Consider the following 26306-nt stretch of genomic DNA (forward strand, 5'->3'; position numbering starts at 1 on the left):
GGATGCCAACACCAAGCTGGACGTCGAACTTAAAGATGTTCGTGGTCAGCTATCGGACTCCATGAAGGAGAATCAGCAGCTTCGACGCGGCATTTTTAGTAAGTGCTTGAACGAACTTTGAAAAAAGAGTTCGGCGAGGAAGTCGACTAACAGAGTAATGTCTGTAGGTATGCTCACAGGTCGTCCTGAAGAGGAGATGCCCAGTTCTACGGGTGACCTTCTTCCCGAACTCACGCAACTGCACGAGCGAATTCGGCAGGCGATGCGAGGTGTTGCCCAAGCCTTATGGCCTGCCCACTCCGTGCCCGAGGGCCTTGGAGAGCTTGCGGAGAAGCTGAAGGGAGCTCGGAGGCGCTTCCAGTTATGGAAGATATCGGCCTGCCGGCAAGGCGCTAGGGAAGCCTGGGCCATGGTGAAGACCCGTTTTACAAAGTCTGACCCAAACCACATGGCCGAAGTCGGACCAGTGGGGCCTGACGGGAAGGAGATCCCGGTGAGCTTAGTATACGGCCAAGTAGAGTTGGCCGCGAAGTATTCCCAGCAGGACTGTAAATTAGACAGCCTATTAGATGGTATAGAAGAGGAATACAATCAGTCAGAATGACTATGTAATTTTGAATTGACATGTGTAATGCCTTCTAGCCGGATTGTAGATCGTTTGTCGTTGCCGACCTTTTCGCTTCGACCTCGAGGCCTGACGGTCCGGAGTGTGTCCGAATACCATAGCGGTTATATAAGAACCGTGCTATGCATGGAGACCAGGCGTAGGGGTCATTAGTGCTTTATCAGACAAGTGCCCAACTAGTTATGTTATATTACATGGTTAGTAAGAAACATCTTCCAGAGAGAATAGTTCCGTTAGGGGTTCCTTTCTCTGGGAGGCATGCCCTAAAGTGCATGTCCGGACTGCAAATGCAGGAAAATCATCTGGGGGCATGTATTTAAATAAGTAAAAAAGGTCATATTTTAGTTCACCGACCGAATATTCCCTTAAGAACGCTAGCTTTCGGCTTCACCCAGTCTGAGGTACACATCCGGCTGATCCGGCAGTAACAATTGCAGAGGTGCTCCCTTTACCACCTAGCCGAACAATCGGGAACGTAGGGGTAAGCACAGGAGCCAGGCAACCCAGCTTGGCCAAAACTTAAGTCATATCGATACATATAATGGTGAAGAAAAGGTCCATGCGGAAGTTTAACGCATGTGTTGGGCGTGAAGCCCATATAAATAAGCTTCTGTTAAAGAAGCCCCCAGGTTTAATGAGCGCGGATAGCGCGTAACTTGATGAGCCTTTAAGGGCTATGAGAGAAAAGAGGGGAAGGAGAGAAATTTAATAAAAAAATATAAACAAAATGGACAGAGGAAGGAGACAAACACAGAGTCCGGCGCTAGGCATAGAATCTTCGGAGACGGGCGGCGTTCCATGGGTTTGGCTCGAGTCGGTTATCCGACGCATCTCGCAGGCGGTACGCTCCACCAGTCAGGACTTGGTCGATTATGAATGGACCTTCCCACTTGGGCTTGAGTTTGTCCTTTTTCTTATCCGGTAGGCGTAGAACTAGTTCGCCAACATTGTAATTTTTGGCCCGTACTTCTCTGCTTTGATATCTTCGAGCCTGATGTTGATAAAATGCGGAACGGGCTTTTGCCACGTCACGCTCCTCCTCCAAGGCGTCCAAGTTGTCCTGCCGATCGAGCTCGGCTTCTCTTTCTTCGTACATGCGCACTCGAGGTGAGTCATGACTTATGTCGCAGGGCAGAACTGCTTCTGCACCGTACACCATAAAGAATGGTGTGTATCCAATGGTGCGATTTGGCGTGGTCCAGAGCCCCCAGAGTACGGAGTCAAGCTCCTCTACCCAGTGCGTGTTAGATTCCTTCAGGGACCGCACCAGTCTGGGTTTAATGCCGCTCATTATAAGACCATTTGCACGTTCGACCTGGCCGTTGGTTTGTGGGTGATAGACGGAAGCATAATCGAGCTTGATGCCCATGTTTTTGCACCAGAGTTTTACCTCGTCGGCGGTAAAGTTTGTACCATTATCGGTTATGATGCTGTGGGGGAAGCCATAGCGGTGTACCACCCCGGATATGAAGTCTATCACAGGTCCGGATTTGGCCGTTTTAACAGGCTTGGCTTCTATCCATCTGGTGAATTTGTCCACCATGACCAGTAAGTATTTTTTCCTATCAGTTCCACCTTTAAGGGGTCCGACCATGTCAAGCCCCCAGACCGCAAAAGGCCAGGTGATGGGTATAGTTTGGAGTGCGGTGGGTGGCATATGGCTTTGGTTGGCAAAAAGTTGGCAACCAGCGCATCGTTGGACTAAGTCCTGAGCGTCTGCCCGGGCCGTCGGCCAATAAAAGCCTGTACGGAAAGCCTTGCTAACAAGGGACCGAGCAGCAGCGTGGTGACCACCGAGTCCGGCATGAATTTCAGCCAGAAGGTTCCGCCCTTCCTCTTCGGAGATGCACCTTTGTAGGACTCCGGTAGTGCTTTTCTTATAAAGCTCTCCCTCATGGACTCTATAGGCTTTAGATCGCCGCACTATCCAGTGGGCCTCGTTTTGGTCCTCCGGGAATTCCTGCCTAGTAAGGTAGGCTAGGAATGGTTTGTCCATGGGGCGATGACCGCCATTATTACATGGGCTGAAGGTGTAATTTCATTGGCAGAGCCTCCAATTGTGTCAGATTGTTCGGCGTCGAGTGGTGCGGCTGGGTCCGGGCTGTTATTTACGGGTTCCCCCTCCCATGTTACGGATGGCTTGAACAATCTTTCCAAAAAGATGTTGGGGGGGACTGCATCGCGTTTTGCTCTGATGCGTGCCAGGACGTCCGCTGCTTGATTGTTTTCTCGGGCTATATGGTGAAACTCCAGCCCTTCGAACCGAACTGACATTTTTAGGACGGCGTTGCGGTAAGCTGCCATTTTTGGGTCCTTGGCGTCGAAGTCTCCATTTATTTGGGATATCGCGAGGTTTGAATCCCCGCGTACCTCTAGGCGCTGGATACCCATGGATACTGCTATCCGGAGACCATGTAGGAGGGCCTCATATTCGGCTGCATTGTTGGAATCCATGTACATGATCTGGAGCACATATTGGATTGTGTCTCCTGTGGGGGACGTCAGGACGACGCTGGCCGCCAGTCCGGCCAACATTTTGGAGCCGTCGAAATGCATAATCCATCTTGAATACGTGTCGTACTCTTTAGGGAGCTCGGCCTCCGTCCATTCTGTGACGAAGTCGGCCAAAACTTGCGATTTAATAGCTCGCCGTGGCTTATAGGTTATATCGAACGGGAGGAGCTCGATGGCCCATTTTGCAATCCGGACCGTTGCGTCGCGGTTGTTGATAATATCGTTGAGTGGTACTTCCGAGGCTACTGTTATGGAACACTCTTGAAAGTAGTGTCGTAGCTTCCGGGATGCCATGAATACCGCATATGCAATCTTTTGATAATGCGGGTACCGTGATTTGCATGGAGTGAGGACAGTGGATACGTAGTAGACTGGCCTTTGAAGGGGGAATTTGTGTCCATCCGTTTCCCGCTCGACAACAAGCACTGCACTGACAACTTGATGTGTTGCTGCAATGTACAATAGCATTGGTTCGCCGGTATTCGGCGCGGCCAGGACTGGGTTTGTTGCCAATATGGCTTTTATTTCCTCAAGTCCGGCTGTGGCAGCCTCTGTCCACTCGAATTGTTCGGTGCGCCGAAGGAGGCGATAGAGGGGTAGTACCTTTTCTCCCAAGCGAGAGATGAAGCGGCTTAAAGCCGCCACGCATCCGGTTAATTTTTGTATTTGTTTGAGGTCCTTTGGGATATCCAATTGTGACAAAGCTCAGATCTTGGCTGGATTTGCTTCAATTCCTCTACCGGATATAATGAAGCCCAAGAGCTTTCCGGCTGGAACGCCGAAGACGCATTTTTCCGGATTGAGCTTGATGTCATATTTTCGGAGGTTATCGAATGTGAGCCTCAAGTCGTCTATTAGAGATTCGACATGTCTTGATTTGACGACCACATCATCCACATACGCCTCCACTGTTTTGCCGATCTGATTTGCCAGACATGTCTGGATCATGCGCTGATATGTTGCGCCGGCGTTCTTCAGCCCGAAGGGCATTGTGTTGAAGCAGAATGGACCGTATGGTGTGATGAATGCTGTTGCAGCTTGGTCTGATTCTGCCATCTTGATTTGATGGTAACCGGAGTATGCGTCGAGGAAACACAACGAGTCATGTCCTGCGGTGGCATCGATAATTTGATCGATACGGGGGAGGGGGAAGGGATCCTTTGGGCAAACCTTGTTAAGGTCTTTAAAATTGACACACAGGCGCCAGGATTTGTCCTTCTTTGGTACCATCACCAAGTTTGCTAGCCAGTCCGGATGTTTTATGTCTCTAATGAATCCGGCCTCCAATAGCTTGGCTAGCTCCTCTCCCATAGCCTGTCTCTTGGGTTCGGAAAAACGCCGAAGGGCTTGTTTGACAGGTTTAAATCCTTTTAGGATATTTAAGCTGTGTTCGGCCAGCTTGCGTGGGATCCCTGGCATGTCTGAAGGGTGCCAGGCGAAAATATCCCAGTTCTCTCGTAGGAACTCTCGCAGTGCGGCGTCGACATCAGGGCTCAGTCGTGCCCCGATGGAAGCTATTTTATTGGGGTCCGTTGGATGGGCCTGCAATTTGACTATTTCGTCAGCTGGCTTGAAGGATGTGGATTTGGATCTCTTATCGAGTATTACATCATCCCTGTTAACCGTGGAGCGCAGCGCAGTCAGTTCCTCGGCCGCTAGGGCTTCGGATAGTGCCTCAAGGGCTAATGCGGCCGTCTTGTTTTCGGCGCGGAGTGCGACGTCCGGATCACTAGCTAGAGTGATAATTCCGTTCGGCCCGGGCATCTTAAGCTTCATGTACCCGCAATGGGGTATTGCTTGGAAGATTGTGAATGCTTCCCGTCCCAGTAAAGCGTGATGTCCGCTCTTAAACGGGGCCACTTGAAACGTGACTTCTTCGGACCTGTAATTATCCGGCGTGCCGAACACCACATCTAGTGTGATTTTTCCTGTGCAGCGCGCTTCCCTACTGGGGATTATTCCTCTAAAGGTTGTGCTGCTTCGCTCGACGCGGCTCCAGTCTATTTCCATTTTTTGAAGGGTTTCCTCATAAATGAGGTTCAGTCCGCTGCCTCCATCCATGAGCACCTTGGTGAGACGAACGCCGTCCACTATGGGACTGAGGACCAGTGCGGCTGGTGCTCGGGCTGTTCGGGATTTAGGTTCATCACTTGCGTTGAAGGTAATAGCAGTGTCGCTCCATGGATTTATTGTTGCGACTTGATAGACTTCGGCGAGGCTGCGAAGTGTTCTTTTTTGCACATTGTTTGATGCGAAAGTCTTGAAGACTATGAGAACAGTACTGGTGTCCTCGGGCTGGCTTTCTGCGGCCTCCAGGATTAAGAGGTCCTTGCCAATTTTGGCCACCTGCCGGAGTATCCAACACGCTCTAAGGCTGTGAGTTGGTGTGGTGTCCCCTGTGCTGTGAATTCTACAGGGTCCCTCAAGCCACCTTTCCAGTACGGTTCCATGCCCTATAGAGGGTTTTGGCTTTTTCGTGTTTATCCCGGGTGTCCTATGATGATGCACCCTCTTAGTTCGGACGGGATTACTATTCAAGGCCGGATTATCCCAAAATTTTATTTCGGTTTTCCAGGCGCTCTCCATCGCATAATATTTTTGTACTATGGACGCCAAGTCGGCCACGCGTGTAATATCACGACGACTTACGGCGTTGAGGATTCCTTCGTCCGTGCAATTACTGCAGAAAATTGAGATTGCGTCTTCCTCGCGGCAATCCTTTATCCTGTTCATAACCAGGAGGAATCTGGCCCAGTAATGATGTACTGTTTCCTCGGGCTTCTGCCTGATTTGGGAGAGATCGCTTATGTTCGGGTGGGCGGGTGTCGTTGAATCTGAAACCTTACCCAATCCAAGATTCAGAGACCGAAGAGTTTCCGAACTCTGAAGTTCGGATTCTTGGATGTTGTCCAACGAATCTAGCCCGTTGCCTGATTCTAAGCTCAGGTCTTGAGTTACATCCTCCCCTCCGCGGGTATCCGGCTTGGAGGAGTCGGGAATTCGGGCGTAGCTAGTCCTTAAAATAGATGAAGGGTCGCCGCACTGCGCCTCTACCACGGCAACGTGGTGGGTGACTTGGGGAGAGTTAATTTCTCTTAGATCGGGTTTAAGCCCAACCTGGTCGTAATCCGTAGCGACCCCCAGGGCGGCGATGCGATCCAAGAGCTCGTTTACGGAAGAGAGCTCCATTAGATCTAGCTGCTCGACAAGCTCCGAGCTGACGTGTAGGTTGCTTTTGATGACCCGAGAGGTCACCGTCGGCGCAACAGCCGAACAGGCGGTCATGAGAAAACCGCCTAGCCGGAGGGTTTGGACGACAGCCAAGGCTCCCTTAGCAACGGCGCCGTCTTTAAAGACGGGAGGAGGCATCCTTCCTGATTGTGACGGCATAGAGGAACCCTCAATGAAAGCACCAATGTCGGTGTCAAAACCGGCGGATCTCGGGTAGGGGGTCCCGAACTGTGCGTCTAGGCCGGATGGTAACAGGAGACAGGGGACACTTTGTTTTACCTAGGTTCGGGCCCTCTCGATGGAGGTAAAACCCTACTCCTGCTTGATTAATATTGATGATATGGGTAGTACAAGAGTAGATCTACCACGAGATCAAGGAGGCTAAACCCTAGAAGCTAGCCTATGGTATGATTGTTATGTATGGAGTTGATCGCCTACGGACTACAACCCTCCGGTTTATATAGACACCGGATAGGGTTAGGGTTACACAGAGTCGGTTACAATGACGGGAGATCTTGAATATCCGCATCGCCAAGCTTGCCTTCCACGCCAAGGAAAGTCCCATCCGGACATGGGACGAAGTCTTCAATCTTGTATCTTCATAGTCCAGGAGTCCGGCTGAAGGTATAGTCCGGCTACCCGAACACCCCCTAATCCAGGACTCCCTCAGTAACTAAGGCACACCTTTTAATAGAGAACCAGAACAAAACATTAACAAATAATGAATAGATAAACTCTTTAAATTACAGTCATCCCCCGAAGAGCATTCTAATTATTACCAGATTGGAGTCTACAGATCAGAACAATTATAGGTGAATATAACTTGCAGATAGGATCACGAACTGAAATATATATAATGAGAACACAATAGGTTCAGATATGAAATCATGGTACTCAAGCTGTAGTGATAAACATTAAGCATAGCAAAGTTATAGCAACATTAACCTTAGAACATAATGGATACTAGGGATCAAGCCCCAACAAATTGACCTGATTACATGATGAATTTCCCCGTCGTGGCTATAGTGCCCCGTCGCCTGGACGCCACCGCCCCGATCAGCGGTACCGTCTGCACTATTGGCATGCTTGCGTCGGTCAACTGTGAGGCGGGGGGTAATGTTGCCACGCTTTCCCCGTCTTGGGAGTGCAGTCTTGTCGTACGTCTGGATGTCACGGGCGCTGACCCACCGCCTACCGGCTGGAGCCTTGTCGCCGCACCCGGCCGGCCCTGGAGCCGGATGGCCAGCTGGAGGGCGAGCCGGATTGAGGGGCGCCTGACGCCATGATGTTTTGAATTTTTTTAAGTGTGGATGCACCTACCCGGGGTCCCCCCCCCCGGCATGGTGCTTGGTGGACTTGCTGACCCTGATACATGCGGGTGTTTGGGAGCTTGGGTGAAGACGTTGTCTTGACCTTGGGCTTGTGACTGGCGATGGCGGCGGCTGTGAGTGTCGGTAGACCTTCTTGGAGGTATCATAGTATTGTTGCTACACCCTCACGCATGGTTCTGACTCAAGAGGAAACCCTAGATCCTGTCTGGTCGGACGTTGTCGGTGCCTTTGGCGTCGGTTCCACTCTTGAGGGATTCGTCTTTGGAGTTGGCATCGGCAAGTGGAACCAGTGGAAGGCGTCGAGGGCTTCTGTGGCAACGATAGTGGAGAGGAGTGAAGTCGGAGGCATGGCGTTGGTTGAGGTAGTCAGCTCTTCTCTGGCGTGTCCGTAGGATTACCTCGGTTTTTTTGTTGCGGTGAAGTTAGAGCTGCGGTGGCGGGGCCCTAGCGGCAACGATGATAGGCAGCAGGTGGTTTGTTCGGTGGTCTTTTGCGGCGTCACCCTTGCATTGTTCTTCTTTGGAGCTCTTCATCAGAGTTGAAGCTGCGCTGGCCTCGGTGTGGGTAGCTGAGTCTGGCATGGGCCTTCTTGTGTTTCTGCACGGCCACTATGGTAAGTCGGTGAGGGTTGTGTCGATGTTCGTCTTCAGCAAAGTCGGAGTCGCTTAGTCGGAGTTTAGGCAGGACGATGACGTCCGTTGATGTCGATGACGTCAGAGTGTGTATTGACAAGACACTCTTTGTTGAGGCGTGTGTGGGGTATCATGAGTATGCCGCTGGGTGGTTTGTGATGATTTTAGCCTAATTTTCGTTGATTAACCGGGCAACTCTCTTCTGCTTAATTAATGGACGAGGTAAATCTTTTGCCTCCGTTTTGAAAAAAAAAGCGAGCTACATAAAAAATTTACTCCAAAGTGACTACTCCGGGTTTGGTACATGTTAGTGCATAAATTTTCCTATATTTATGAAAGACATACACATTAAATATGCTGTAGTTTCTCAGAGAAAGACTTTTCGCGTAGTGTCTGATTCACATCATGACTTTTCTTGCAGTAGCCCATCTTGTGAAAAAATTGCGCATAAGTCCTGCCGGGCCCACGCAAGGAGGTGGTAGTGGTGGTACCGGGTAGACACAAACCAGTAGAAGTAACAGTGAAAACAATGTAGCCCTGTATGCACTGTGCTGCACCGGTGCTAGAACCCAAAGGCCAAAGCCTCGCTGCTTTATCAAGAAGAAAGCGAGCTCAGCCTCACAGGCCGAACAGAGCGAGAGATACTACTCCTACTCCTCCTGGAGAAAAGAGAAAAAGGGTGAATTACCACGAGAATGTATAAGCTCGGGGAATCGCTTTACACCTTTGCGCCCAGCATCATCATCGTCGCCAGTAATCCGAGAGGGACACAGCTTCGAAACTAGAGAAAAAAAGCTTTGCTCATCGCTGGTCACTATACTGTACAGTACGTATTTTCACTCTCTTTTAAATTTACTGCACATGCAGTGCAGCGCAGCGCGAGAAAAGAAGAGAGGAGAAAAGAAGAACCCTAAAGGCCCAATGATTGTACGTACTACGCGAGATGCAATAAGAAACTGGGGCGAGATCATGAGGAAGATTTCCATGTTTGCTTAGTTAGTTAATGGTGGAGGAACTGTTGGGTGGGGGCAATTGATTGGTCGGTCCTTGATGATGATGATGGTGATGCAGGTTTTTGATTCATTTTTGCCACTCATTTGGCCGGGAAACATGATGTTGGGGATTGATTGATTGATGGAAGTGTATTTGCGTAGAGTGATACTGTGAGTGAAACGCTCGTGTGGGAGGGAACGCGGTATATGAGCATCTCTAGCGTATCATGTAACCCGCCGGCCCATAAAAATCGTTTACGGTATCCCGTCGCGCTAAAACATATCGTCGGAGTTCATCACAAGCATATCATAGGGGAGTTCATCACACGCATAGCATAGGAGAGTTTTTAATACAAACCGAAATTAAACACGCATAGCATAGATCTATTCGTCGCCGGAGTCGCTGTCGCTGTCGTCGCGGAGCGGGGGCCTGTTGCCGTGGAGGGTCGCCGTGAGTTCGTACTCCTCCAGGAGCGCCGACACGCGCGCGGCCGCAGCTGCATCTTCGGCTGCAGCGGCCTGCTTCGCCTCAAACCACACGCGCTCGGCCGCCCTATGGCGCTGGAGGGCCGAATCGAAGAGGTTGCCGAGGCGACGGAAATTCGCTCAAGCCATGATCCGGCGCTGCAGGAGTTCACGTCGCGGGTGCGTGCCGCCTCCCTTTGCCTGTCCGACACAGGAGGGCAGAGGCTGGAGCCATCGGCCTCGTCGTCGTTGCGTCGCTTGCGATCGGCAAACCGGCCGCACCCCTCGCGGCACCCGAACCTACCACGGTCGCCGAACCCCTTGCCGCCGCCATGCCCCGCATCCACGGGCGCCATCGCCGTCAAGATCTGGTGGAAAACCTTGCTAGAGCTCACTTGATTTCTCATCGAGAAGATGAAATGCGGTGGAGAGGGATAGAGAAAAAGACAGTCGGCTAGTCTAAATCGCTCGGGCGCCAACATATGTAGCAGATTGGAGGGCGGTGTACATGCCTCTTGTAAAGTTTTTACAGCTCTGGTCATTTTTTGGATCATCGCAGGCATTTTTTTCCGACTGTGCCGTATAACTGCTGGAAAGAAAAACATAGTTCGTCGGGCTTATACGAGATCTAGACATGCTCTAACTGCGGGGATTTAAATGGTACCCCCTTCGTCCGGAAATATTTGTCCTATAAATTAATAAAAATGAATTTATCTAAAACTAAAATAGGTGTAGATACATTCATTTCTTCGACAAGTATTTTCGGACGGGCTAAGTATAGGTTTGAAGGAGCTGCTGGTACATGACTGGCTGTAGTGGAGTACAAGCAATGTGTTTTGGACATTTTCAGTCAACAGCGATTACGTACGTACGTACTACTATCCAACTGACTCGCCGAGAAGCGTCCATGTTCATCGAACGCCCGAACCTGCTGTCCTCACTAACCCCCGAGCGAGCGAGTGAATTTGGCACGGAGCGGGTGAATTGGAAGTTTGGAACGGCAATCAGCTCAAATATACGTAAAGAAAATTCAGAAAACGGGCCTAGGTGCAATGAATCCAAGGCTTCGTAACATTACATCTTTCGCCTCTAGACTAGACAAGGAACACACGGAGAAGACATACAGTACTACGTACGTACGCATGAGAAGATGTTGATCCTACACCACCCACGTAAATTGGAAATACCGCCGTGTACCAAATCACTGTACATTTTTGGCACCCGGCCAGGGGTGAAGTGACGGGCCTAGCGCAGTAGTATTGAAGCGATCGTCCTCTGGAAGGGTATGCATGCGTACGTAGGGCCAGGGCGTATTTGTACGCGTACGGAGGACGAGCACAGTACACTGTGAAAATTGTTGCGTCTGCGTCCGTCCCGTCCCGTTCCGTTGTCTGACACCCCCATGAATGGCGACGCCAACTCCAACGGGCGCCCGTTGGTTGCTGCATTTCACAAGCCACCACTCGCCACCCCTCTCTCTCTCTCTGATTTTGATGCATGCGGAAGTGACGCACGCAGAGTAGGAGTAGGAGTATAGAGTGGTGGTAGGGAGGGAGGGAGGAGTAGGAGCAGTACAGTGCGGTTTGGCTGCGACTGTGCCCCCCTCCGTCCGTCCCCTAGCTCGCCTGCTTTTCTCTCCCCCTCCCTCCGCCCCCCCTCTTCATCACTCCCCCTCCCTCGTCTCTCTCGCCGGGCCATTCCTCTTTGCAGAGCGCGTGCGTCGGAGAGAGACGGAGAGAGAGATATTCCTGCTGGTGGAGAGAGTACGTGCCTAGCAGCAGGAGTAGCAGGGAGCAGGCGGCAGAAGCAGAAGAGGAAAACGAGAAAGGTGAGGGCGGTGGTGCTGGTGCTGATGATGGCGGTGGGGGTGGCTGCTTCCGTCGTTTCTTTCTTTCTTGTTGATGGGGGTGACGCCGGGATGCGAGGAGGACGTGTTGCGGATTTGTGATCTTCTTCTTTCGTGTTCTTGAATCTCAAACAATCCCCCGGTTTCAGGCGGTGGGCGGCCGGCGATGCTGCGGAGGATGGTGTCCGACCAGGGCCCGGGCTCCGCCGGAGGCAGCGGAGGAGACGCCAGGCCCCGCGGCGGCGGCGGCGGGGGCGCGCTGTTCGCCGTGCCGAGGCTGTTCATCGGGCTCGCGGCCGCCAAGCGCGCGCCGGACGAGTCGGAGCGGAGCCCGACGTCGCCGCTCGACCCCAAGGCGCTGCTGCTCCGCTCGCCGCGCTCGCCGAGGACCTGGGACGCCGAGCCGGTGGGGCTCGGCCTCGTGGTGGACGTCGCCCTCGCGGCCGGCGCCGACGCCGCCGCCGCCAAGACCTGCGTGCTCAGCCCGCGCCTGCGCCTCAGGACGCACGGCTGCGCCGGCTCCACCGCCAAGGGCTGCGGCGGGGGCGGCCACTCGCAGCCGGAGCTCGGCGGCAAGACCATCTCCTGCCCGGCCTCGGCCACCGCCGGCATGTCGGTGCCCTGCAGCAGGTTCTTCCACGGGGATCTCAAGTCTGGTCCGGAGGCCGGGCGGCCGGACGGCGCCCACTCCGGCGCCAAGCGGCATTGCTTCCACCTCGGCGAGCTCCCGGGGCCGGGGTCCCTGCCGGCGTCGATCGCCGGCGGCCCCCGGCGGTTCGTCGGGTCCGTCTCGGCGAGCGAGGTGGAGCAGTCGGAGGACTACACCTGCATCATTGCCCGCGGCCCCAACCCCAAGACGACCCACATCTTCGGGGACTGCATTCTGGAGCCCCAGACGACGGTCGGGAAGAGCGACGAGGCCGCCGTGGAACCCAAGGACGGAGCTTCCGCCAAGTCCTACCTGGTGGTCAAGCGCGCCACCGAGGCCGCCGCCGGCCCGGGCGAGGACTTCCTGAGCTCCTGCTTCACCTGCACGAAGAAGCTGGAGGGGAACGACATTTACATCTACCGGTACGCCCAGTCTTTCAGTCTCAAGAAAGATACTCCAATAATTACACCTGAAAGAACAGTCTATCCAACCAATAATTGCGGCATTTGTTCGCCTATGAGCATCCCATATTCTTTTGGGGAACAAATCCTGTGAAAACTCGGAACATTTCTTTGGCAATCCAAAGAAAATGAAGTGCCACTTGAACTGAATGAATTACACCAACTGTTCTTTCTTTCTAAGCATCTTCAGAAAGAAATTCATACTAAGCAAGCTGATTTGTTGTGCGTCAACATTGCAGTGGGGAGAAGGCATTCTGCAGCGCCGAGTGCCGGGACCAGGAGATCATGATCGAAGAGGAAGCCGAGAAATGCATGGCCACGGGAGGCTCCCCTCGCTCCTCCTGCTCGTCCCTGCACGAGGACATCTTCATGGCCGGCATGATGGTGGCGACATGACCCCCCGCGACGATGGCCCGACCGAGACGCCGTCTTCTTCGCCTCGACAAGCACGCACGCACTCAATTTTTCCCCTTGCTAGCTACAACCAGGGGATGGGGGTGATCAGTTCACAGATCAATCGATCCATCACCAGTGCGTGCACATTGCCGTTGCTGTTTTTGATTCAGCAGCTGAAGAGGAGTCGACGAGGAAGAAGGAGCGGCGTTCTTGGCGGGTCATTGTCACTTGTGGGGGTTGGATCAGCCGAGCTGATCAGCTGAGCTGCTGCTGCCATTTTTACCAGCCCTGGGAAACTTACTCGCAGGGATCTGAGTTTTTTTCCCTTTAGGAACGAGATGAAAAAAAAGAGGTGGCCTGCCTGCTGGCCTTTGGTCCTGTAGTTTTGATCTTAAGGCTGCCTGCGTGCATGCAGGCCAGAGCCACCCATCCTTTTCTTCTTCTTCTTCTTCTTCTTCTTCTTTTTTCGTTTGCTCCTGCTGGCAGCAGTGACCATGTCTGCACATTTGCTACTACACCACCGTGTGTGTGAGAGATAATGACATTGAGCTGCTTTGCTTTGGGTCATCTCCATCTCCATCTCCATTCCTCTTTTCTTTTACTTTGAGCAGCAGCAGCAGCAGCAGCACTGATGATGATGATGGCTGAGGACGACGATGATGGACGGGACATGATGGTGATGATGAGTGTTTAACTGACCTGATTTGCCTGCTCCACTCACCAGAACTAAAGGCATCTTTTTCCTCCATGGCCTACCAAACCCTAGCCCTAGCCAGGCCTAGATAATAATGCTGCGAGATGCCTCCCACTGCAGTCTTTGAGTAACTCATGCCTGCCTCCAGTCAAGTGATCAACTCCACTGATCAAGCCAGACCACCACACTAAAAGCAGAATGTAAGGCCAACTCCACCGCGCGACCCTATCCTGTCCGGCCCCGTCCGTTTGAGGTAAAAGGGACAAAAAAGACGGCCCAGCGCGCGGGAGCAAACGGACTTTTGTTCGCTTTGTGTCCGCTTTCGACCCATCCCCGGCCCAAACTTGCGCCGGTTTTGGGGTGAAACGGACAGCGCGCGGACGGGCGGGACACGCGCGCTTGTCCTCCCCTGGCCCGCCTGTCGGTGGGAGAAACCAAAAACCCCCCGACGGCCATTTGGCGCCATTTCCCCCAAACCCTCCCACGTCCCTCCCGCCCCCTCCCCCCCTCTCTCCCCCGTCCATGGCCGACGCCCCGCCGAGTTCCGGTGGCCTGGCCGTCGACCCGACCGCAAAGGTGAAGAAGAAGGCGCCAAGGAAGCCGCGATCGGAGTACACGCCGGAGGAGATCGCCAAGTTGGACGTGGAATCGGCGAACAGGAGGGAACGGAGAGCGGCCGTCAAGATGAATGCCGCCGCGGCCAAGTTCGCCGCCCAGCGCGAGGAGCTGGAGGCCGCGCGGCGCAAGGCCGCTGCCGACGAGAAGGAGGACCTCGTCAACAAAGCGCACGCCATCCTCATGCTTGGCATGGGCCGTCCGGCGGGGTTCCATGCAGCGGCCGTCGGTCCGGCGAGCACAGGCTCGTCGGTCGCCCGGCCTACGCACTGCCAGTCGCCGACGTCGCGCGCCGCACCCATGTCGCCCGGCTTTCCTCCACCCAAGCACGACGGCCAGACCCGTTTCTCGGCGTCGCCGGACGTGGGCTTGTTCGCGCCGTCCACACCACGCCCCGCGACCGTCATCGACCTTAACGTGACGCCTGGGTCCAGCAGCGGCGGGCAGCCTTCCGTCGAGATGCAAAGAAAGCAGGCACGTGCACCGTCCATGGGCACCATGCCGGCCCCCCGCGTGTTGTTTGACGAAATGCCAATCTCAACGCCGACGGTGGACGACCCCTTCTACAACCAGTACATGGAGGACGTGATCTTTCAGGGTGGGCATGGCTGTGCCTACGACCCCGATGAGACCCAAAGTCAGGATGGCCGCGCCCAGTACGTGCCCGATGAAGAGGCCGACGACCGTGCTGACTACGACCATGGTGATTCGTGGCATGAAGACGATGACATCTATGTCGAAGGTGAAGATGAAGATGAAGCCAATGATGTTGATATTAGTGGCGCTCCATTGTTCATAGACGAGCTCACCCAAAGAGCGGAAGCACAAAAGAAGCGGAAGAGCATTCGCACCGGTTCATATACACAAGATGAGGACAAGTTGATTTGCCAATGTTGGATGGAGATTAGCCAAGATCCAAGGACCGACGCGCAACAAAAGGGCATTGTTTTTTGGACGAGAGTCCACAAAACATTCCATGAAAGGAAGATGTTTGAGCCCTACCAAATTACAAGCAACCGTGGCATCGGTTCGATTCAAAAAAGATGGTTGTTCATCCAACAAGAGTGCAACAAGTATTGTGCCGCACTTGAGAGCGTTGAAGCACGGCCCGTGAGTGGTCTCAGCGTTGGAGACATGGTATGCTCTTCTCTTTCTAGCCCTTGCTACGGCCATGAGACTTCGGCCGTGTATATGTTTGCATGTTCACTTGTTATTGATCATGTGGGGTAGGCATTTCAATCTTTGGAGGCATTCAAGGCCCGGCACAATAACAAGCCGTTCACTCTTACGCATTGTTGGACGATCATCAACAATTGCCCTAAGTTCAAGGATCAATACCGTGAACTTTAAAGGAAGAGAGGTAATAAGACGGCCAAGTTCGCCGGAGGTGGGGATGGTGAGGCGTTGAAGAGGCCGAGGGGCAAGACCAACTCAAAGGTGGACGACATACGTGACGCCTCATCCATGGCCTTGCATGAGACTTTGCATGGCATGATGTCACATAAGGATGTGAGGGACGAGAAGAAGCGGCAAAGCAAGGACGAGCAAATGAAGCAATACCTAGACCTCCAACGACAGAAGCTTGAGATGGAGGAGGCGGCCAAGAAGAGGAAGATAGACATGGAGGAGGCGGCCCGGCAAAGGCAGCTCGACATGGAAGAGGCCGCCCGGCAAAGGCAGCTCGACATCGAGGCCGACAACGTCAAGGCCAGGCAGAGGCAGCTCGACATCGAGGCCACCAATGCCGCCACCAAAGCGAAGGAGGTGGCCCTTGCGATCATGAGTGTGGACTTGTCGAAGATGAGCGACAAGACGAGGGCATGGTTCGAGGCCAAGCAGAAGGAGATGCTCGACGCCGAAGGCCTGAACTAGGTCGTCCGATCGGCGTGGCCGTTCTTTTTGGAGGCTGGCATGGGTGTCGCCCGCCCGCTGGGCCGCTGACAGTGTGCCGGCGAAAAAACATTCATTTTGGAGGCCAGCTGTGTTGCCGGCCGCTGACTGTGTTGCCGGTGAGGACAACTATTCATTTTGGAGGCTGACTGTGTTGCCGGCCGCTGGCTGTGTTGTTGGCGATGGTCGTGTAGGCCGCTGGCTTTGTTGCCGGCGTGATGAACTCAGGTCGTGAACTGGGGCTTGGCATTTGAAACGTCCTTTTTTTTTAAATAGACACGGACAGGATGGGGCAAAAGGATGCGGCCGCACGCTGGGCGCACGACCACCGCATCCCAGGACAGGCCCAGACACGACTCCAAATCCCTACTCAAAGGGACAAAAAACCGGACAAAACGGACGTCCATTTAGGGTCGCGCGGTGGAGTTGGCCTAATTGCCCAACCAACATGGCTTGTGCGAAAGATGAGGCACACATTCCTAAAATTTTCCAGTTTTCTTCGAGCCATTTGACTGACGGATGAGCTCACTCACTGCCGCCTGAGCTGATCGGGGGTGAAAATGGCGTGGCGAGTTGTGACTGACCGGCAGGGGCCAATGATGGAGGGCCGCGGAATTAAGAAAGAGTCGCTGAAATCTATGGCGAGATCAGATGAGATCGGATGCGTCGCAGCAGCAGCAGCGGCAAGGATTCGGGACGGTGGACGGATCCAATCCCACCGATCTTTCCAGAAATGGGCTCTGCTGACCCCGGAAATGAACCTGACGGGGCGCAGACCCCTGTATAGGATTCAGAGCCCGCCATGCCTCTGCTGAGCGGAGCTCGACGTCTGCATCTTTTTATGGGCATGGCAGCGGCGGATGGGTGGGTGATATGGGGTGGGTGCTGCCTGGGCTGCGGCTTCAAACCATGGGCGCGCGCGCCGCGCGTGACATCACCGTCGCCGTTGCCGGATTTTCGCGGCGGTGGTTTCGGGAGGCCCCTGCCACGTTTTTGCCGTGGGGATGAGGAGGAAATGGGGGCCGAGAGGAGCGCACGAAGGAAAAAGAGCCCTGCTACACGTAGGACAACGTTTGTACGATTTTCGTACGACAGTCATCAGCAGCCGTTGGAGGACCCTCATGAATGTGTGAGATTGCGTGGTATGAAAATCGTACAAGTTTTCATTGTACGCTCAGCAATTTCGAAGGAAAAAAGGGCACCGCGCGTACAATTGCGCACCGTGTTGTGGCACGAGATTTTTAGAAAGTCCTTTTGGATGCTCGTAGTTTTTTTTTTGAGGGGAGATGCTCATAGTTTTTTTTTCTCCCTCTTTTTTAGGGAATGAATTAGACAAGCGGTGAAAACTACCAAGCTCGGATATGGTAGGGGTAGCGGGAATTTCCGGTGTGACGATCTCTTACTTTCACTTTGTTATTCTTGCTTCCCTTTCGTTCTCGGAAGATACGGAAGATCTTCCTCCAAGTCGTTCTCGTGTTTCTTTTGGATGTGATTTTTATGTAAACACAAATTGTTTCAGAATTATCGGAAAAAAATAGTGGCTTCGTTCGGCGATATTTTTGGAAACAATGGTGCAACATTTGTGGAACTAACAAATATTTCAACTATCATTGAAAGATAAACTCAAACTAGAGCACAGTAGATATTCTTGTTAACCCTTGACTAAAAGTATTACTCTGGTTAAATTTTCACCACTCTAGATAAGCAGACGATGGAATCCATGGTTTGAAGCCGCAGGGCCAAAATCACTGTTCTGACCTTTCTTGAAACTTCAACCAGATTTGACCCGGCTTTGTAAATTTTTGCAGATATGACCCTTTTCCTACCGCCAGCCTCGGCGGTAGGCAACTTAGATTGAAAACTAGATAGCTATATAGCTCATTTATATATAGAGCAAAATTAGCCGCCTATCATTGTTCATCGTCCGTGATGGCGCCAAGGTGGCTTCTTAGTTCATTGTCTGTGTTGGCGCCATGGTGGCTTCTTACTCCCGTGCAGGGCATAGTATACATGAGACTACTGATCGTTTTGCTTTACCATTATCGATGACCACTCCAAGTCCTTATCGAAAGTAGGAATGGGCATGGCAGCATGACACTCCATCCATGCTTCCTTCGGGCATGTTCATTGATAGGGAATTGAAAGGCGTTGGCAGGAATTGAGGGGGATTAAATCCTCCGCAAGTCACCCCACCCCCCAAATCCCCTCCAATCCGCTTGGGAAGGGGTGTAACCAGAAGTCCTTATGAGTGAGTACGAGACACCAGTCGTCGCACGTTTGGCAAAGGAGAGCCCAAGGAACAACCAGGACAAGACAAACCGCGTGCCTTCCCTAACATGCGGCTTGACCTCTCCTCGTAAGCCCGGGCCTTGGTCGGATACCATCCTCCATGACATCGGCGGCCATGCATCAGAGCCCGTTGACAACCTAAAACCGGGTGATAAAGGGCAGGAAAAAAGATCACAAATCTGCAACACTATCTTGCATCTTGCGGCTATGCACAACAAGAAAGAAACGAGGGAAGCAATCAACCCCACCACTACTGTCGCCCTTACCGTTCTTTTTTTCCTCTCTTACTTCTTCTGTTTGGTACTCTACTAGCTGGAATATATCTTTTCTTTCTCCCTCTCACCCAGACACACACACTACACAAATAAAATGGCTTGGCGAGGGAGGTGAGGAAGAGCCGAGACATCTCCAACCGAATTGGGCTAATTTGGCCCCTCATTTTCTGCGGACACGTCTAGAAAATGTTGTTGGGGAACGTTGCAGAAAACAAAAAATTTCCTACGGTTTCACCAAGATCCATCTATGAGTTCATCTAGCAACGAGTGATCGGATGCATCTACATACCTTTGTAGATCGCGAGAGAAAGCATTCAAATAACGGGGATGAGGTAGTCGAACACGACGTGATCCAAATCACCGGAGATCCTAGCACCGAACGGACGGCACCTCCGCGTTCAACACACGTACGGTCAGCGTAACGTCTCCTTCTTCTTGATCCAGCAAGAGGGAAGGAGAGGTTGAGGAAGATGGCTCCAACAGCAACACGACGGCGTGGTGGTGATGGAGCTGCAGTACTCCGTCAGGGCTTCACCAAGGGCTATGGAGGAGGAGGAGGTGTTGGAGAGGGAGAAGGAGGCAACCAAAGGCGTGGATGAAAAGCCCTCCTTCCCCCACTATATATAGGAGGGCCAGGGGGGGCGCCGGCCCTAGGAGATCCAATCTCCTAGGGGGGCGGCGGCCAAGGGAGGTTTCCCTCCCCCCCAAGGCACCTAGGAGGTGCCTTCCACTAGTGGGACTCTTCCCTTTTGTGAACCCTAGGCGCATGGGACTCTTGGGGCTGGTGCCCTTGGCCCATGTAGGCCAAGGCGCACCCCCTACAGCCCATGTGGCCCCCGGGGGCAGGTGGCCCCACCCGGTGGACCCCCGGGACCCTTCCGGTGGTCCCGGTACAATACCGATAACCCCGAAACTTGTCCCGATGGCCGAAATAGCACTTCCTATATATAATTCTTTACCTCCGGACCATTCCGGAACTCCTCGTGACGTCCGGGATCTCATCCGGGACTCCGAACAACATTCAGGTTACTGCATATACATATCCCTACAACCCTAGCGCCACCGAACCTTAAGTGTGTAGACCCTACGGGTTCGGGAGATATGTAGACATGACCGAGGCGACTCTCCCGTCAATAACCAACAGCGGGATCTGGATACCCATGTTGGCTCCCACATGCTCCACGATGATCTCATCGGATGAACCACGATGTCGAGGATTCAAGCAACCCCGTATGCAATTCCCTTTGTCAATCGATATGTTACTTGCCCGAGATTCGATCGTCGGTATCCCAATACCTCGTTCAATCTCGTTACTGGCAAGTCACTTTACTCGTACCGTAATGCATGATCCCGTGACCAGACACTTGGTCACTTTGAGCTCATAATGATGATGCATTACCGAGTGGGCCCAGTGATACCTCTCCGTCATACGGAGTGACAAATCCCAGTCTTGATCCGTGTCAACCCAACAGACACTTTCGGAGATACCCGTAGTCTACCTTTATAGTCACCCAGTTACGTTGTGACGTTTGGCACACCCAAAGCACTCCTACGGTATCCGGGAGTTACACGATCTCATGGTCTAAGGAAAAGATACTTGACATTGGAAAACTCTAGCAAACGAACTATACGATCTTATGCTATGTTTAGGATTGGGTCTTGTCCATCACATCATTCTCCTAATGATGTGATCTCGTTATCAATGACATCCAATGTCCATAGTCAGGAAACCATGACTATCTGTTGATCAACGAGCTAGTCAACTAGAGGCTTACTAGGGACATGTTGGTGTCTATTATTCACACATGTATTACGATTTTCGGATAACACAATTTTAGCATGAATAAAGACAATTATCATGAACAAGGAAATATAATAATAATGCTTTTATTATTGCCTCTAGGGCATATTTCCAACAGTCTCCCACTTGCACTAGAGTCAATAATCTAGTTACATTGTGATGAATCGAACACCCATGGAATTCTGGTGTTGATCATGTTTTGCTCTAGGGAGAGGTTTAGTCAACGGATCTGCTACATTCAGGTCCGTATGCACTTTACAAATATCTATGTCTCCATCTTGAACATTTTCACGAATGGAGTTGAAGCGACGCTTGATGTGCCTTGTCTTCTTGTGAAACCTGGGCTCCTTGGCAAGTGCAATAGCTCCAGTGTTGTCACAGAAGAGTTTGATTGGCCCCGACGCATTGGGTATGACTCCTAGGTCGGTGATGAACTCCTTCACCCATATTGCTTCATGTGCTGCCTCCGAGGCTGCCATGTACTCCGCTTCACATGTAGATCCCGCCACGACGCTCTGCTTGCAACTACACCAGCTTACTGCCCCACCATTCAAAATATACACGTATCCGGTCTATGACTTAGAGTCATCCAGATCTGTGTCGAAGCTAGCGTCGACGTAACCCTTTACGACGAGCTCTTCGTCACCTCCATAAACGAGAAACATTTCCTTAGTCCTTTTCAGGTACTTCAGGATATTCTTGACCGCTGTCCAGTGTTCCTTGCCGGGATTACTTTGGTACCTTCCTACCAAACTTACGGCAAGGTTTACATCAGGTCTGGTACACAGCATGGCATACATAATAGAACCTATGGCTGAGGCATAGGGGATGACACTCATCTCTTCTATATCTTCTGCCGTGGTCGGACATTGAGCCGAGCTCAATTTCACACCTTGTAACACAGGCAAGAACCCCTTCTTAGAATGATCCATATTGAATTTCTTCAATATCTTATCAAGGTATGTGCTTTGTGAAAGACCTATGAGGCGTCTTGATCTATCTCTGTAGATCTTGATGCCTAATATATAAGCAACTTCTCCAAGGTCCTTCATTGAAAAACTTTTATTCAAGTAGGCCTTAATGCTGTCCAAGAGTTCTATATCATTTCCCGTCAAAAGTATGTCATCTACATATAATATGAGAAATGCTACAGAGCTCCCACTCACTTTCTTGTAAACGCAGGCTTCTCCATAAGTCTGCGTAAACCCAAACGCTTTGATCATCTCATCAAAGCGAATGTTCCAACTCCGAGATGCTTGCACCAGCCCATAAATCGAGTGTTGGAGCTTGCACACCTTGTCAGCATTCTTAGGATCGACAAAACCTTCCGGCTGCATCATATACAATTCTTTCTTAAGGAAACCATTAAGGAATGCCGTTTTGACGTCCATTTGCCATATTTCATAATCATAGAATGCGGCAATCGCTAACATGATTCGGACGGACTTTAGCTTCGCTACCGGTGAGAAAGTCTCATCGTAGTCAACCCCTTGAACTTGTCGATAACCCCTAGCGACAAGCCGAGCTTTATAGATGGTCACATTACCATCCGCGTCTGTCTTGTTCTTAAAGATCCATTTATTTTCTATGGCTCGCCGTTCAACGGGCAAGTCAGTCAAAGTCCATACTTCGTTTTCATACATGGATCCTATCTCGGATTTCATGGCTTCCAGCCATTTGTCGGAATCTGGGCCCGCCATCGCTTCTTCATAGTTCGAAGGTTCACCGTTGTCTAACAACATGATTTCCAAGACAGGGTTGCCGTACCACTCTGGTGCGGAACGTGTCCTTGTGGACCTTCGAATTTCAGTAGGAGCTTGATCAGAAGTATCTTGATCATCATCATTAACTTCCTCTCTAGTCGGTGCAGGCACCTCAGGAACATTTTCTTGAGTTGCGCCATTTTCCGGTTCAAGAGGTAATACTTCATCAAGTTCTACTTTCCTCCCACTTACTTCTTTCGAGAGAAACTCCTTCTCTAGAAAGGATCCATTCTTGGCAACAAAGATCTTGCCTTCGGATCTGAGGTAGAAGGTATACCCAATAGTTTCTTTAGGGCATCCTATGAAGACGCATTTTTCCGTCTTGGGTTCGAGCTTTTCAGGTTGAAGTTTCCTGACATAAGCATCGCATCCCCAAACTTTTAGAAACGACAGCTTAGGTTCCTTCCCAAACCATAATTCAAACGGTGTCGTCTCAACGGATTTCGACAGAGCCCTATTTAAAGTGAATGCGGCAGTCTCTAAAGCATACCCCCAAAAAGATAACGGTAAATTGGCAAGAGACATCATAGATCGTACCATATCTAATAGAGTGCGATTACGACGTTCGGACACACCATTACGCTGAGGTGTTCCAGGCGGCGTGAGTTTTGAAACTATTCCACATTTTCTTAAGTGTGTGCCAAACTCGTGACTCAAGTATTCTCCTCCACGATCTGATCGTAGAAACTTGATTTTTCTGTCACGTTGATTCTCAACCTCACTCTGAAATTCCTTGAACTTTTCAAAGGTCTCAGACTTGTGTTTCATTAAGTAGACATACCCATATCTACTCAAGTCATCAGTGAGGGTGAGAACATAACGATAGCCACTGCGAGCCTCAACACTCATTGGACCGCACACATCAGTATGTATGATTTCCAATAAGTTGGTTGCTCGCTCCATTGTTCCTGAGAACGGAGTCTTGGTCATTTTACCCATGAGGCATGGTTCGCACGTGTCAAATGATTCGTAATCAAGAGACTCTAAAAGTCCATCAGCATGGAGCTTCTTCATGCGTTTGACACCTATGTGACCAAGGCGGCAGTGCCACAAGTATGTGGGACTATCATTATCAACCTTACATCTTTTGGTACTCACACTATGAATATGCGTACCATTATGCTCGAGATTCATTAAGAATAAACCATTCACCATCAGAGCATGACCATAAAACATATCTCTCATATAAATAGAACAACCATTATTCTCGGATTTAAATGAGTAGCCATCTCGAATTAAACGAGATCCCGATACAATTTTCATGCTCAAAGCTGGCACTAAATAACAATTATTAAGGTTTAAAACTAATCCCGAAGGTAAATGTAGAGGTAGCGTGCCGACGGCGATCACATTGACCTTGGAACCATTCCCGACGCGCATCGTCACCTCGTCCTTTGCCAGTCTCCGTTTATTCCGCAGCCCCTGCTTTGAGTTACAAATGTGAGCAACTGCACCGGTATCAAATACCCAGGAGCTACTACGAGTACTAGTAAGGTACACATCAATTACATGTATATCATATATACCTTTTGTTTTGCCGGCCTTCTTGTCCGCTAAGTATTTGGGGCAGTTCCGCTTCCAGTGACCACTTCCCTTGCAATAAAAGCACTCAGTCTCAGGCTTGGGTCCATTCTTTGGCTTCTTCCCGGCAGCTTGCTTGCCGGGCGCGGCAACTCCCTTGCCGTCCTTCTTGAAGTTCTTTTTACCTTTGCCCTTCTTGAACTTAGTGGTTTTATTGACCATCAACACTTGATGTTCCTTCTTGACTTCTACCTCTGCTGATTTCAGCATAGAAAATACTTCAGGAATGGTCTTTTCCATCCCCTGCATATTGAAGTTCATCACAAAGCTCTTGTAGCTCGGTGGAAGCGACTGAAGGATTCTGTCAATGACCGCGTCATCCGGGAGATTAACTCCCAGCTGAGTCAAGCGGTTATGTAACCCAGACATAGTGAGTATGTGCTCACTGACAGAACTATTTTCCTCCATCTTACAGCTGAAGAATTTGTCGGAGACTTCATATCTCTCGACCCTGGCATGAGCTTGGAAAACCATTTTCAGCTCTTCGAACATCTCATATGCTCTGTGTCTCTCAAAACGCTTTTGGAGCCCCGGCTCTAAGCTGTAAAGCATGCCGCACTGAACGAGGGAGTATTCATCGGTGCGTGCCTGCCAAGCGTTCATAACGTCTTGTTCTGCAGGGAGAACAGGTGCATCACCTAGCGGTGCTTGTAGGACATAATCTTTCTTGGCAGCTATGAGGATGATCCTCAGGTTCCGGACCCAGTCCGTATAGTTGCTGCCATCGTCTTTCAGCTTGGTTTTCTCTAGGAACGCGTTGAAGATGAGGACTACATTGGCCATTTGATCTACAAGACATATTGTAAAGATTTTAGACTAAGTTCATGATAATTAAGTTCATCTAATCAAATTATAATGAACTCCCACTTAGATAGACATCCCTCTTCTAGTCATCTAAGTATAGCATGATCCGAGTCAACTAGGCCGTGTCCGATCATCACGTGAGACGGACTAGTCAACGTCGGTGAACATCTTCATGTTGATCGTATCTTCTATACGACTCATGCTCGACCTTTCGGTCTTCTGTGTTCCGAGGCCATGTCTATACACATGCTAGGCTCGTCAAGTCAACCTAAGTGTTTGCACGTGTAAATCTGTCTTACACCCGTTGTATGTGAACGTTAGAATCAAACACCCGATCATCACGTGGTGCATTGAAACAACGAACTGTCGCAACGGTGCACAGTTAGGGGGAACACTTTCTTGAAATTATTATGAGGGATCATCTTATTTACTACCGTCGTTCTAAGTAAACAAGATGCAAAACATGATAAACATCAAATGCGATCAAATTATAATAGTGACATGATATGGCCAATATCACATAGCTCCTTTGATCTCCATCTTGGGGCTCCATGATCATCTTATCACCGGCTTGACACCATGATCTCCATCATCATGATCCCCATCATCGTGTCTCCATGAAGTTGCTCGCCAACTATTACTTCTACTACTATGGCTAACGCGTTTAGCAATAAAGTAAAGTAATTTACATGGCGTTTCTCAATGACACGCAGGTCATACAAAAAATAAAGACAACTCCTATGGCTCCTGCCGGTTGTCATACTCATCGACATGCAAGTCGTGATTCCTATTACAATAGCATGAACATCTCATACATCACATATAGATCATTCATCACAACTTTGGCCATATCATATCACAAAGCACTTGCTGCAAAAACAAGTTAGACGTCCTCTAATTGTTGTTGCAAGTTTTACGTGGCTGAAGTAGGGTTCTAGCAAGAACGTTTTCTTACCTACGTGAAAGCCACAACGTGATTTGTCAACTTCTATTTACCCTTCATAAGGACCCTTTTCATCGAATCCGCTCCAACTAAAGTAGGAGAGACAGACACCCGCCAGCCACCTTATGCAACTTGTGCATGTTAGTCGGTGGAACCGGTCTCACGTAAGCGTACGTGTAAGGTTGGTCCGGGTCGCTTCATCCCACAATACCGTTGAAGTAAGATAAGACTAGTAGCGGCAAGAAAGTTGACAACATCTACGCCCACAACAAATTGTGTTCTACTCACGCAAGAAGAACTACGCATAGACCTAGCTCATGATGCCACTGTTGGGGAACGTTGCAGAAAACAAAAATTTTCCTACGGTTTCACCAAGATCCATCTATGAGTTCATCTAGCAACGAGTGATCGGATGCATCTACATACCTTTGTAGATCGCGAGCGGAAGCGTTCAAAGAACGGGGATGAGGTAGTCGAACACGACGTGATCCAAATCACCGGAGATCCTA

The 26306-nt window shown here is 50.9% G+C and overlaps 1 protein-coding gene across 1 annotated transcript; it reads left to right on the forward strand.

The window, feature by feature from the left end:
- The first annotated feature begins 11266 nt into the window (after positions 1-11266).
- LOC125543002 (uncharacterized) lies at positions 11267-13709 on the forward strand. The gene is made up of 3 exons (XM_048706248.2): positions 11267-11618; positions 11786-12707; positions 12986-13709. The coding sequence occupies exons 2-3, from the start codon at positions 11803-11805 to the stop codon at positions 13140-13142; spliced, it is 1062 nt and encodes a 353-aa protein (XP_048562205.1). The 5' UTR covers positions 11267-11618; positions 11786-11802; the 3' UTR covers positions 13143-13709.
- Positions 13710-26306: the final 12597 nt, after the last annotated feature.

The sequence above is a fragment of the Triticum urartu genome, chromosome 3A (genome assembly GCF_056163025.1).
Source record: "Triticum urartu cultivar PI428250 chromosome 3A, HENAU_Tu73, whole genome shotgun sequence".
Classification (NCBI taxonomy): Eukaryota; Viridiplantae; Streptophyta; class Magnoliopsida; order Poales; family Poaceae; genus Triticum; species Triticum urartu.